The sequence below is a fragment of the Gambusia affinis genome, linkage group LG23 (assembly GCF_019740435.1).
Source record: "Gambusia affinis linkage group LG23, SWU_Gaff_1.0, whole genome shotgun sequence".
NCBI classification, from domain to species: domain Eukaryota; kingdom Metazoa; phylum Chordata; class Actinopteri; order Cyprinodontiformes; family Poeciliidae; genus Gambusia; species Gambusia affinis.
Genome location: NC_057890.1, coordinates 8,423,747 through 8,437,897, shown reverse-complemented (window position 1 = coordinate 8,437,897; position 14,151 = coordinate 8,423,747). Strand labels below are relative to the sequence as shown.

Below are 14,151 nucleotides of genomic sequence, written 5' to 3'. Positions count from 1 at the left end.
TGAATTGTGGCTCTGCTGGATGTGAGGGCACTTTTATGTGACGGGTTAAGGGAAGCTAGCAAAACCAAATGCACAGAAACAGAAGGCCCAAGCAAAACATGTTGCATAGAAATCGTCTCTACAGCCAAGAGCTTCATTGGGCAACTCACCTCTTTATCCCTGAACTCTTTTCTGTCTTCTAACTGGTTTTGAGATGTAGGACAAAAGGAGTACCTTGATTTGTTTACAGATTAAACCTTTCGATTCCAAGTCAGAATCTATGCTATAATTAGTCCTTGCAATTTATCCCGTCTAGGTTTTACATTGTACACCTGCAAAAGGAAGTGTATAAATAAAAAGGGAAAATGATCTGGGTTTTTTGTTTGTTTGTTTTTCATTTCTACAAAAAATTCTGACAACTGTGCCATTCGTTTTATATCCAGTCCCTCCTGAATCAATACTTTGTGGAACAATCTTTTGCTGCAATTTCAGCTGCAAGTCTTTTGGGATGTGCCCAAAACCGGCTTTTGCGCACAAACCTACAGAACTCTTTACCTTTTGTTCCTTGCAAAAACATCCAATCAGATTGAATCCTTGTATATTGCCAAAGATACTCAAACAGATGAAGGTCTAAGCCATTTGAACATATAAATATCCTTGAATGCAAGTATACCATTTTAACTCTGGCTGTATGTTTAGGGTAAAGGATTGGTCCTTTAAGAATTTCTTAATTATGCTTTATATTGCTTTGGTCTGTCACACAAAATCCCAATGAAAAAACATGCAAGTTTGGAGTTTTAACATGATAAAATTAGAAAATCACACTTTAATTCCCCACTAGTAGCTGAGCAATATAGCAGTTTAAACCCTGCTTAGTGTCTTTGTTAGTCAAAATCCAAACTGATCAAGGAATTTGGTGAAAATCACAACTTGTGATGCAACAAATAAATCAAAGCTGAAAGATTCCATCTATTTATTTTTCACTTTAAAAAAAAAAAAATTATGTTTTTCTTTCTCGGTAATTGAATAAGAAAAATAAACAAAAACTTAAAAAGTGACTAAACCAAATTCATTTTTTTTAGACAGAACAGCCTTGATTTGAATTGAATGAAGTCTTGGACAAAAAGAAGAGATTAATTGAAACTGCATTTTTGCTGTTCATGGTTGTGTGCCATCGGAGCGCTCCACCATGTCTCACACTCACATCCAGTCACTCCGACACCTCAGCAGGGATTCCCAGATTAATTAAACATGCGAGCCTTTGGACTGTGGACTGTGCCTCCGCAGAAAACAAATGGAAGTACAAGAAGAACATGCAAACAAGACGCCCCATCTGACCAGGAGCTAGAAAAGCTTAGAAAGTGCTACTGGGTTGGCTGGTACTACAGTGCTGACATAATCGGATCAGAAAAACATCAATACAAATACAGTACAAGATTTGTGGGTGAGTTTTATATTTTAGTCTCCTTTTCCCAAGATGCTCAGCTATTTACGTTGATTTCTAACTTAACTTTCTCACACGGTTTTTTTTTCTATTTAGCCCATTTCATTTTTAGAAAGTCAGACATTCTGTTAAAAACCTTCCGCACATTCATGAATATTGCAGCAACAGTTAAAAGCGGAGGTCCTACTTTCAATTTTAGCTTCTCTTCGTTGGCTCCCAGGAACAGAATTCAACATATTACTTCTAGCATATAAAGCAGTCAATTTTCAAGCCCTTTTATATATCAGAGATTTTTTTATTTATTTATTTATTTTCTTCCATATATTCCCAACAGAGCATTGTGCGCTGACTGCAGGTTTGCTGGTGGAGTTTCTAAAAGTACAACGGGAGGCAAATCTTTTCAGGTTGTGGAAGTAGCTCCCAGTTTTAGTTCATCGTTCTGACTTCCTGTCAACTTTTAAGACCAAATTTAAACCTTTCCTATTTGATTAAGCTTTTAGTTGGAGGGGTTTAGGCTGATGGAGGACATGCCGACCACACGTCCTCACTTTTTTTTCCCCCCCTACTACTCTCCAGTTATTCATTATCTGCAATCTTTTCTGCTGTTAACCTTTGATGTTCTCTCTCTGTTTTTATTCGTACTTTCTTCATACAAGTTGCATCTTGCCCAGTTTAGCTGTGACACCTTCCCAGAGGGGGCCATCAGCTGAGCTATTGCTTTTATAAACTTTGTTCTCTCCACTTATGGTGCAGTTTGAAGTCTCTCTCTGTGGGTTTCAACCTCCCTCTTGTAGAAATTTGCAATCAACAGTCCACTGTTGATAAATTCTTGTCCAGAGTTTCATTAGATTGAAGGATTTTTACCAGTTGGCATAAAAAAATGTTTCTGTGTCTGGCAGGATTTGTTCTAAATTGGTGCTGTATAAATAAACCGAGCTGAATATTTATATGTAGCTGTCCCAGTAGTTTACAATGGTGCAATATGTGATTTTTATCCCAATTAAATGTTGTTCAGATTTAATTGTGTAGATCTGGCTTTTAATCATAATCCACAAAATTTGAGTTGGGTTAAGGTTGGAGTGGTAACGAGGCAAATTTTCCAGAAGATTCCAAACTTGGTTTCTGTAGATTAATTCTCCTAATAAAACGACAAAAGCTAAAAAAAAAAAATAAAAATTATCCCATCTACTTTGTGCAAGTGCTATAGTAGCTACTAGCCGCAAATTGGCCACCATCGCACTTATGTTTCAAAATGTCATCTAAATTCGGCCAGACATTGTAACTTGTCTTCTACACTGTGTTTACCCTTGTGAGGTAAAGAACAACTTATCCTTTTATGAAACATGTTGGTGGTGCGACCCTTTCTTCTGTGCCGCCCTGAGCAAGTGCCCATAAGGCTCTCATTAAATTGGCTCTGCTTCCTAAACGTTTAACGTTGTCTGGTCAGCACAAATCAAATGGTGTTTGAGTTTGTTTGTTTTTGAGCGTATCCATGTCCTTCGTTTGACTGGACTCTGTCGGTGGCACGTCGCTCCTGATCAGCCTCTCCGGCTTCCTTTCGAATTTAGGTGACTGCTTTGAGTCAGATGGCTGAGACTCGGGCTCAGTTTGGTGTTGCAGAAGGATAATGATACGAAACACTTCTGAAAAGCATAAACTAGGTTACATTAAGTTTCTGGATTGATTTTTTTTTTTTACATCCTTAAACCAAGTGAACATTTGATGCATAGCATTAAAAGCCCGTTTTAAAGCAGGAAACCCGTCCGTCCATCCATTATCTTCCACTTATTCCAGGGTGGAGTTGCTGCCTCTTGGACCAGCTCCTCCGAGGGAAACTAGTTTTATTCATCATATCCATCCATCCATCCATTTTCTTACACCCTTCTTCCCTAATGGGGTCGGGAGGGTTGCTGGTGTCTATCTCCAGCTGCGTTCCGGGCGAGAGGCGGGGTTCACCCTGGACAGGTCGCCAGTCTGTCGCAGTATTCATCATATCAACTCTGCAAACAGTTTCTGGACAGAACAACTGCCTCTTTGTTGGGGATTAGAAAGTGAGAGTTTTTATTTATTTTGTCTTCTAACTGCATTATCTGGCACATCCATAGCTGAAATTGCACTGTTATAAAGCAGAGTTATTATGATAATAACTTCGCTCTAAGATTCAGTAATTGCAAACACAGAGCTTAGGAAGCTGTGAATTGTCTGACCACAAAATGTAATTCTGCTGCGGTTCGAGTGCTGACCAATAATTCCTCCATAGAGACTTTGCATCTTATTATTGTTGGGCTTCTCACTGTATACGTCTATAATTATTAGAATTTATACTTTATTTTGTACATATGTGACCTTTCTGCTCTATTAATCCGTCCCTTTGTCTTATATTTATTATGAGGTTCTTAATTGCTCGAGCTTTTCGACGTGGTTAATAAATAAGGTAATTATTCAAGTTTATGGTAACACGTGCGGTGTACCGTCCCATTGTGTGGCTTTTTAAGCCGTCGTGTTAACTACTCGCTGAGCTGAAATTATGCAGATGAAATGCAAATTAGAAAGCGGCGCGGAGGCTGTCATCTCCACAATGTTTTACAGCACTCACACGCCAAAAGCCCAGCAATAATTTGTAACTGTCGGATGAAGAAAACAAGGAGGCAGGCAACAGACACCGACACAGAGACGGATGGATGGATACAGGGAGGCAGACATCAAAAGGACGGATATATAAAAAAAACAAAACGGCTACAAGTGATAGAACTGTGGAGAAAAGAAGATTGATGCATGAGCAAAGAAAGGAGAACGAGGGTGATGGAGACGCTCTGTATTCCATCCATCATGACGCGTTTAAGTGACTGCGGGTGGATTTGGGTGAAGATGGGACCCACATCAATCAGATCTAACCACACGCTTGTCTTATTCCGGCTGCCGATGAACTGAGGAAGTTGAGCAGCATTAAAAGCTTCAGAGGGGAGTTAAAACGGTTGATTAACACACTCCGCGGTTGTCGCAAGCAGTTGAGTTTAAAAAAAATAAAAAAATTGCAGGGTTGGGTTGCTGCCACTTGGGCCAGCTCCTCTGAGGGAGACTAGTTTCAAAAGAGTGAAAAGTTGCAAATCCTTTCTAGCAACTTTTCTTTCAATTCATGCAGGTGCGCTGGGAACGCGACACTTTAGACAAGATAAAATATGTAAAATATACTTGAGTAAAATAAATATTGGCCTCTTGAATAAACTGATGACACGCTCGATGACCTTTTCTCAGGTGGCCAGCCCAGGACGATTTCATTATACACAGGGTTTCCCTCGGTGAATTATAAGCCTGGTGGGGCCACCAGGCTTCACGTTTGCCCCCACCAGGCTAAGCATTGTTAATTAATATTTAATGATTGCTTTTAAAAAAAAGGACTTTATAGTTGGTGTTTAGGTATTAATCTTCCAGTCTCCCAATAACACACAACTATCGAGTGATATTTTCAAACTTTCTGTCAACTATAAACATGTTTTACCTCAAAAACATGGCGGACAGCTGGATGAGCGTCCTACTGCCCCGAGCACTGGGCTTAGCAGGCTTTCTGGGGGAAACCCTGCATCGTACATCTGTGATCCACATGTGCCGTGACTTTGCAGTCTCCAGTTTTTCTGAACCCTTTCGTATGATTTCCTCTTCCCAAGAAACTTTTTAATCAAAGTTCATTGATCTCCTGGAATTTTGTTTGAGTTTCAGGAAGATAAAATTAATCCTAAGAAGTTATTACAACCTTTGCTGCTTTTGTCTTTATCAGGTCTGACCAAATGTTCCTATAAATAACAAATTTATTAAAACGCTGTTTAATATTTATGATGTCTTTATTTTGTTTCTAAAAAAAAAAAAAAAACTCTAAATAGGAAAGTTTCAGAAGGGATTTTTTTCGGCGTTAGAAATTGGAAAACCACGACATGGTCAAACCTCAACAAGCTCATTATCATGTAAAGTATTTTGTCAAAGATTGTCACTGCACTTTACACTCTTTTGACAACTTTATTTTCCCTGAGTTTTGAGAAGGGCCTCTTCCTCTGCAAACACACAATCCCCCAGCAATTTCTGCTTACACTTCCTCATGCGTTGTTTGTTTGACACCAAGCTGCTGCCTCAGTGTGTGCTCAGTGGTTCCGGGAGGTGACGGTAATGTTGAACTGAAAGGTGCGGGCACAGAGGAGAGAAAATGTAAAAGAGTCATTATTTATTTACCTTGCAGCACAGGACCAGTCCTGTGTCCATCTATTTATGGTCAAACGGCAAAAGTTGGGGGGGAACAGTGTAATCTATGTTTTAAATGAGCCATCGTTGTCCTACCCTGATGTATAAGAATGCATTGTGTGGTTAAAGTGCTTCTGATAATGAAACGTTAGGATTTTTTTAAGGTTTCCTCATTTGAACATGTCTTATTGTAGAACTTTAAACATAACTAGTGAGCTATCAACTTCAACTAAACCATGCGAGCGAGGCAGACGCTGTAACACAAACAAATGCCTTATACCTCTGTAATGTCTGTCTGATCCCTGTGCAACGACTCTGCAGGGAAGTTTCCCTAAAGTGTTTTTTATCTCCCCTGGAAATGGGAAAAATATGCAAAATATTCAGTTATTTGAATAATAACTATGCATTTGCATGTTCATTGGAAATGGGGTATTTTATTTTTTTGCCTTCTTTGTTGCAGAATTTGGACTTCACAATGATGAATGCCAGACAGACTCAGTTCCACTAACAAGCTTTAGTTGTCCCAAACTGCAGACATGGATCAGTTTTTCTTCATTTTCGCTCCCTCTCTCTTTTCTTATTTTTTCTTATAAATGTATCTTCATACCATATTCTCCATTTTTTTTAAGTCCATCTGCCTCTGTCTGCCTACTCTTTGAGCATATCTTGCTTTTCGGTCTCTCTGCTGTCTGTTTCAGAACTAACGCGCAGCATAATATTGTGTCCAATATTTTCTCTCTGATCATTTTTTCTTTTTTGCTTTTGTTTTCTACCAGTGTCCTCCTCATTGTCACCATCATGGCTCCTTGATCATCTCAAGGCTCATATTCTTTTATATGTGGAACAGCTTTATTTTGATGGCATGAAGCCTTGTTAATGTGAAATAACAGTTTGGATGAGATATAAAGCAGAAGGTTGAATTATTTCTTTCCAGTACTTAGGTTACAGGTGGAAACTGAATCGTTTTCCTACTTGTTCTGCAAGAAAATGGACTCATTAGTTGATTTTTTTTTCTTCCCCTTTGCTGGTATGAGGGTCGGGGGGAATGGTATTTCAGACTAACACAGATGCGGTATTCTGCAAAATGTATACTTTTTCCAAGTGTTGTATGCATTCTTACTGAATTGCTGGTCTTGTTGATGTATTCCAAAACATTGGGATTGCCTTTAGTTATTCTTGTTTAAACAAAACCAGGGAGGGAGGGAAAAAGAAAAAAAAAAGCTTGTGCAAATTTTTATCTCTTAGTTATTTTTCCTTTTTGCACATTTTCTTTGCCTGTCATTCCTGTGAGTGGGTGCAACTCTGTAGAATCTCTAAATCCTCCAATCGGAGTAAAATGTACTTTGACAAACTTCCTTTAAATTTTTAATGCTATTCAAGATTTCCCTTCCATCAGTACAGAAAGGCTGCAGGCTGTTTGGTATAATTAACCTGTTGCAGATAATATAGCAATGTAAACACTTCACTGTGATGTCCTGGCACCTATTACTGGTATATATATTATTTTTTTTCTTCTACTTTTACACCTCAATTTCCTTCCATTGATGTGAACAGTTAACCTTTCAGTCATGTCAGCACTTTTCACCTCCTCCAACTCTGGTTCTCACTCTCTGACTGACTGCAGCACTTTTGGGATGACTGTGTCAGCTGAGGTCCTGAATCTAAAACGTTAACCCTGCCACCTCTCTCTCTCTTTCTCTCTCTCTCCCTCCTTTGACTCATCTCACTTCTACTTGCTTCCCTCTTTCATTTCTGCTGTCTTAAGGGATGACACAAAACAAAAAAGCTTAATCCCTCTCAGGGATCTCGAGGCAGTTTTTAAACTTTATTTTCTCTTATCGCTCATTCCCAGAGACTTGTCACCTTGTGGGGAGAAGCTCACATCCACGCACTACATTTGGCAAAGAACGGTGTTGAGTTTTGTTATCTTTTTTTTTTAATCCCAGGGCAGTATATCTTCAGTTTCTCCCTGGGGAAAGCATTCAACAAAGGGAGTAGCTAGAACTCTGCTCACTTTGAGAAAGATACAAACATACACCCATCAACACCTTGTGTCTTTTTGCCAATTTTCTGCATCCCTCAGTTGTCAGAAGCCAGAGACGCGACCCTGAAAAGTGTGACTCGTACCCTTGAATATCGGGAGTTAAAGGGCGACGACCCACCGACTCCAGAACTCGTCAAGAAAATGGAGCAGGTAGCTACATGCTAACGTTTCCGCCCACAACTTATCTCGTCAACTTTAAAAGCCGAGTTGCAAAATGCGCAGCTAATTTTTTTTTCTCGCGGTGTCTGCGTGCGCTCGCAGCTGGAGGTGAATTTGGCCGAGCGCGAGCGACAGCTGCTGGAAAAGGAACACCTGGTGGAGCGGGTGACCCGGATGTCGAAGCCGCTGGGGGAGCAGGCGGAGAGCTGCAGGGTCCACAGTCTCTCCGTGGCGAAGAAGGTAGCCGCGTCCTCTGGAAGACGCCATTATCGCGTTAAAAAGGCAGATTTTAATTTTGCACATTTATCCTGCTGTAACATTTTGAATTTATAGCATGGTAGAGAGTAGACTGTAGTCACGATTGTGAGACAATTTCTGGGAGAATTTCCGCCTATCTTTTATGTCTTTTTGCTGTGTCGGTATTTCTCATCCCTGCCACCGACTCATCAGAAGCAGAGACATAAAAGATGGATGTGGTCCACATGACATCCATTTTTCCCCCCTACAGTCAAATTTAAGCTCTAGGTTTAAAAATCAAGCTAACATCACTGCAGCCCCGTTATTTGTGTGTGTGTGTGTGTGTGTGTGTGTGTGTGTGTTTTTTTTTTTTAGGTGGACAGTGAAGTGAGCCAGTTCAACTGACTCACTTCATAAATAAGCTAATCAGGGAGCTGAATCCAAATGGGAGTTGCTAATTTCACATTCATAGTTGTAAAAAGTTTTAAGCTATCCTCCCCATTTTCACAATTATTCACTAATTTGTGCGGATGTATTGCATAAAAGCAATTTTTTTTTTTTTTTTTTTTTTTTTTTTTTAAATGTTGTCAAGGTATATAAATTGTTTGCTTTATCCCTGCATATTTGTTTTTCCCTGCTTGTTTCCAGCTAAATGAGGCCCGGGCCAAAATCGTCAACATCAACCTCTGTTTGATGGCCGTTTCTGCAGAACTGTCCGTGAAGCAGGCGGCCGCTTTGTCTGAACACCGACAGATGAAAGAGAGAGAGCAGCAGGTCAGGCCAAGTCCTTGTTGTCACTCACTCAGTCCACACTTGCAAATTCACACTGCAGTTTTTCTCCCAGTCTTCACCGGAGACTCGTTTATGCTGCTCATTTTTAAGAGTAAAACCAATTTAAGAGGTAAAACAAAAAAAATAAAATAAATCTTCAATTGGGTTATAAAATTTCAACACTGAGAGTGGAGAAACAACAGGGCTGGCACAGAGAAATGAGAGGTGGTTGCATGGAAAGTGAACTCACTGGGGAATAAACATTAATATTTAGCAACTGCACTGCAGCAAGATGTCAGTTGCCTGGCTAAATCTGGGTTTTCATGTGTGAACTGGTCGCGTGGTAACGAGAGTCGGTGTAACTTGTTTCATTATCCGTATGTCAGTGCAAGGAATAAATAAAAAAAAAGGCAGAGGTTAAGAACCGAAGCAGGAGTTCTGTTTTTAGTCACCCCCGTAACCATGACAACTGTAAGAATTCCTTTAACATCTGAAAACCAAGCTAAGCATTCGCTCGCTTCATTTCCTTCTGCTCTGGGTCTGTGTAGACTTTAAGCAGACTTACCAGATGTGGTGAGTTGAGGTAAGTTGCTGTTGTCTTTTTTTATAAACCATAAATATGTTTGTACGTGGAACTCCCGGTGGTTCAGCTGATTCTCAGACACTCAAACACTGCCTCTTTGACTCCCTGGTATCCACTGCTGATTTTTCTTCCCTTCGCTTCCCGTTGTTGATGTAAACCGTTAACCTTTCGGGCTCCGGTGGGTTCATGTCGTCACTCTTCACCTCTTCCATCTCCCAATTTCTCGCTCCCTGACTGCAGCGCTTGGTTAAGTGTGTCGGTTTAGGGTTTGGATTGAAAACGTCCACCTTGCACGTTTCAAATCTCTCTCTCCAGCTCTCTTGACTGATCTTCCTAGAGCTTCCTCCAGGGTTCCCACACAGTCTTGAAAGATTTACAGACCGGATGCACGCTCATTCAGAAATTAAAAAGACTTTCCATAATGTTCTCTGCATTACTTGATTTCAGTAGATGTTTGAGTCATGGCTTAATACCTCTTATTTTTTTAGAAAAGTGCTGATCTTCTTCATATGCTAGAAAAAAATGAGATGACTTGATGCCAGTGTCAGCATTGTGTTGATTCCTAATTTTTTTTCTTCCTATTTTGTCGTACCAAGTTACAGATGATGATGCACAACTTTTAAAGCACTTAAAAGTTATTATTTTGTATGGACCATCTAAAAAAAAAAAAAAAAAAAAAAAACTAAACTAAAAAAGCAAAATAAAATAGTATTTCAGCCTGGAAAAGTATGGATGTATAGAAATCATCTTTTCTTTTTACTTGCTTCACTTCCATATCTGCCGTCTTAAGCGTTTGTGTCTCGACATCACCTTATATCCCAGAGACTTTTCACCCAGTGGGAAGAAGCTCCCATCAACGCACTACCTTTACCAAAAGAAAGGTGCTGAGTTTTTATCCATTTAATCCCTGGCTAGAGGGCGTCTTTAATGTCTGCAGGGGAAAATCACCCGACACAGGAAGTAGCATTAGATTCGTACTGCATAAAATGTCAACATGTTGTCTTCAACTCCATTTTTCCGCATCCTCCAGCTGTCAGAAGCCAGAGACGAGATGATGGAAAGCGTCGGTGAGACCAACAAGTCGGAGGTCGAGGCCTCGCCACTTTCAGAACTCGACGACAAAACGGAGCAGGTGCCTGCTAACGTTTTTATTAGTAATTTTACCTCATGAACTTTAAAAGACGTGTTGCAAATGCACAGGTAATTTCTTCCTGATTTTTGTGTGCTCTTGGGAAAAATGCAGCTAGATTTTTATGTCATATGTCAACGCAAGTAAAAAAGAAGAGAGGTTAGGAACCAAGCTAGTGCTTTAGTGACTCCTCTAAGGTGCTGAGTTTTTATCTATATAATCCCTTGATCTTTCATTTCTGCTGGGGAAGCCACCCGACACAGGAAGTCGCATTACATTTGTCCTGCATACTAGTCTTTTTGCTACTAACTCCATTTTTCCGCATCCTCCAGCTGTCAGAAGCCAGAGACGAGATGATGGAAAGCGTCGGTGAGACCAACAAGTCGGAGGTCGAGGCCTCGCCACCTTCAGAACTTGACGATAAAACGGAGCAGGTGCCTGCTGACATTTTTATTAGTAATTTTACCTCATGAACTTTAAAAGACGTGTTGCAAGTGCACAGGTAATTTCTTCCAGATTTTTATGTGTACTTGGGAAAAATGCAGCTAGACTTTTATGTCATATGTCAACGCAAGAAAAAAAGAAGAGAGGTTAGGAACCAAGCTAGTGCTTTAGTGACTCTAAGGTGCTGAGTTTTGTTACCTATTTAATCCCTGGATCTTTAATTACTGCAGAGGAAGCCACCCGACACAGGAAGTCACATTACATTTGTGCTGCATACTAGTCTTTTTGCTACTAACTCAATTTTTCCGCATCCTCCAGCTGTCAGAAGGCAGAGACAAGATGCTGGAAAGCGTCGGTGAGTCCAACGAGTCGGAGGTCGAGGCCTCGCCACCTTCAGAACTCGATGACAAAACGGAGCAGGTGCCTGCTAACGTTTAATTTAGAATTTCACCTCGTGAACTTTAAAAGGTGCGCTGCAAATGCTCAGTTGATTTCCTCCTGTTCTTTGTGTGCACTCGAAGCTGCCTGAGCGTGAGAGTCAGCAGCAGCCGGAGGGAGAAGGAGCGGAGCAGGAGGCCGGTCCGTCGAAGCCGCCGGAGAAGCAGGCAGAGATCCTCAAACTCCACGTGATCAACAGCATCTCCAAATCACGGAAGGTAGACTGAACAGAGTATTAAAATCAAATTCTGAATTTTTTATTTTTTTTTCTTTTTCCCCCACCAGGGGGTCCTTTTTGTGGGCTCTAGTGTCCCTTTTTTCACGGTAGGCTGACAGGAAAGGGGGAAGGAGAGGGGGGAAGACATGCGGCAAATGTCGTCGGGTCCGGGAATCGAACCGTGTCGAGGACTGAAGGCCTCCAAACGTGGGGCGCGCTACCCTCTACGCCACCGGAGCACGCCCCTAAATTCTGAATATTTTAATAACCCAGAAAATGTTTGAAGCTCAAACTGTTATTTGGTCCCAACTCAAAGTTCTTTCATTTTAATTTGAGTCTCCAAATTGACATTATTCTTAAATTTTCAAAAGCAACTCACGTGCTGCCTCTACTTAAAGATGGAGAGTGAGTAAGAAAATAAAATGTAGACAAATATCCAAAATTTTGTTAGTACTCACCAAAATAATTGAAAGCCGTATTAATTCTCCTGAATCCAAAGACGTTCAAATTCAAGAGCGTCCCAGAAGTTCATTCTCTAAACTTGGAGCATGAAAGCATTTGGACGTCAGCAGGAAAAAAAAACCCAAACTGTCCGTGTACAAATATTTGGCCGTATGGATTTATGACCGTCTGGAACATCTGTTACAAAAGCACAAATCTGTTCCTCGCTTCTTACGTCGACACAAATCTTGTCTCGAGCTGTTTGGGAGGAAAAATCTCATACAAACAAACAACTTCCCCGACTGTGTTGAACTATAGAGACATTATCTATGTGAATGAAGCTCCCTCTGGTCCTCCGCTCTCTGGACGCAATATTTCAAAGTGCTTTCACTACAAGTGCTGCCTGCAGGACGCATCATGCTCTTTATGCTTTGCTCTCATGGCCTTCACTGAAACAAAGGGGGCAACAACACTGGCTTGTATTTATTTATGAGGCTGCCCTGCTGACGAGCTACCTACTGTCATATCCGTTTTGTTTTTGTCTCGTGTCTCCAGTCGAAAACCTTCATCCTGTCGGCTTCTGTTCTGATCAGTACTTGGTAGGAAAAAAAACCCAACTTTCTCTTGGTTCTGGAATAATTTGTAAAAGTCACACTAAAATCCTCCCAGTTTATTCCCATGGACCACTTTTAAATCATTTTTAAAAAAAAATCTTAATCTACTCCTCTAATCTTACTGGATTTTTCCCATTTGACCTCGAGTACATTTCATGACATTTTAATTGTATACTTTAATTATTCTGGTTAAATAATGATTGAATGAAATAAATGAATAACATTACACTGTTTACATTTTTAAATTTCTCATGTAGAGTTCAGTACTTTGTGATTCTGTGTGTGGAGAATTAAAAGCCCACATTTTGGAAAACTGCCGCCAGTCTTTTATCTGTCTTTTGCTCTGTCAGTGTTTCTCCCCCCCCCCGTCACCAACTCATCAAAAGCACCACATAAAAGATGGATGACATTTTTTTATTTTACCTTTCTGACAGCCACTTTGAAGCTTAGCATTAAGCTGTCATCATCTGAGAGAACATGAGCAAAGCGACTGCAGCGCTCTTCTGTTGTTGTACTCCTTTTCTCTTTCCATTTATAACAACTTACAAGAATTGCTGGTGGATAAGCAAGCTAGTTTTTCTACATTTTTTACTCTAAAAAAAAATAAAACTCTTTATAGATTTGCAAAAATGTTCAAACATTTTTGGCGCATTAAAACCAAAAGCCCTGCGGTATTTTAGGGGATTTTACATGATTAACTATGCAAACTACTGAGATTTTTGTTTGTAGCTAGACACAAGATGAAACATTTGAGTGTTTGGCCTTTCTTCCCAGTTAGGTCGGAATAATGCAAACTATTTTAATAACGCACGTGGGATCTAGCACTTGCCTAAACCCTGAAAGTATTTTTTCGTTTCATTTCCAGCAGATTTATATCCGGAGGAACATCGGTAACATCAACAACTTAAAAAAATTTTTTAAATGTTACAGCTGATCTTGTAGAGCTTACCGTAAAGCAGGCGGCCAGTTTGTCCGAACATGAAAAGACTCGGAGAGAGGCGGTCAGGTCAGACGAGCTACTGTTTGTAAATGTGTAAACTGAGCTTTAATAAAATGGAGCCGTCCATGTTAACATCCTGTGCATGTGTTCTCCCGGAGATACTTTCACATAACGGGCACATAAACTACTTTTATGGCTGACATTTAATCCGGATCCCACGTTTCTGGTTTTTATCTTCCAAACACCACTAGAGAGTATTCAAGATAACTTTCAGCTCTGTTGTATCTTTATATTTAAAGAACTATGTTCTGTTTACTTCAAGTATCAGAGCATCCAAATCACTGCTGTAGAAAGACATGGTGATTTTCAAGCCATGTTTACTTTTTTTTTTGCCTCTATAAATATTTCAGAAGGTAATTTTTTTATTTATCTTTTTTTCTTTGTGGATTTCCTACATGCGCTGTAAATATTTCAAGAGGTT

The 14,151-nt window shown here is 40.1% G+C and overlaps 1 protein-coding gene across 24 annotated transcripts in view; it reads left to right on the top strand.

Moving 5' to 3' along the window:
- ccdc146 (coiled-coil domain containing 146) overlaps nucleotides 1-14,151 on the top strand; it is a 102,609-nt gene that overhangs the window by 65,018 nt on the left and 23,440 nt on the right. For 18 of the 24 annotated variants that reach the window (XR_006369820.1, XR_006369821.1, XR_006369822.1 and 15 more), the window contains 7 exons: nucleotides 7,737-7,847; nucleotides 7,959-8,096; nucleotides 8,742-8,867; nucleotides 10,478-10,579; nucleotides 10,909-11,010; nucleotides 11,339-11,440; nucleotides 11,542-11,676. Coding sequence is in view for 19 of the 24 variants with exons in the window: in XM_044108610.1 (XP_043964545.1) it covers nucleotides 7,737-7,847; nucleotides 7,959-8,096; nucleotides 8,742-8,867; nucleotides 10,478-10,579; nucleotides 10,909-11,010; nucleotides 11,339-11,440; nucleotides 11,542-11,676 (816 nt within the window). In the remaining 5 variants the exon portion in view is untranslated. Of the gene's footprint in view, nucleotides 1-7,736; nucleotides 7,848-7,958; nucleotides 8,097-8,741; nucleotides 8,868-10,477; nucleotides 10,580-10,908; nucleotides 11,011-11,338; nucleotides 11,441-11,541; nucleotides 11,677-14,151 lie in introns of those variants that run through there. The other 6 variants (XM_044108616.1, XM_044108605.1, XM_044108608.1 and 3 more) reach the window with 4 other exon arrangements.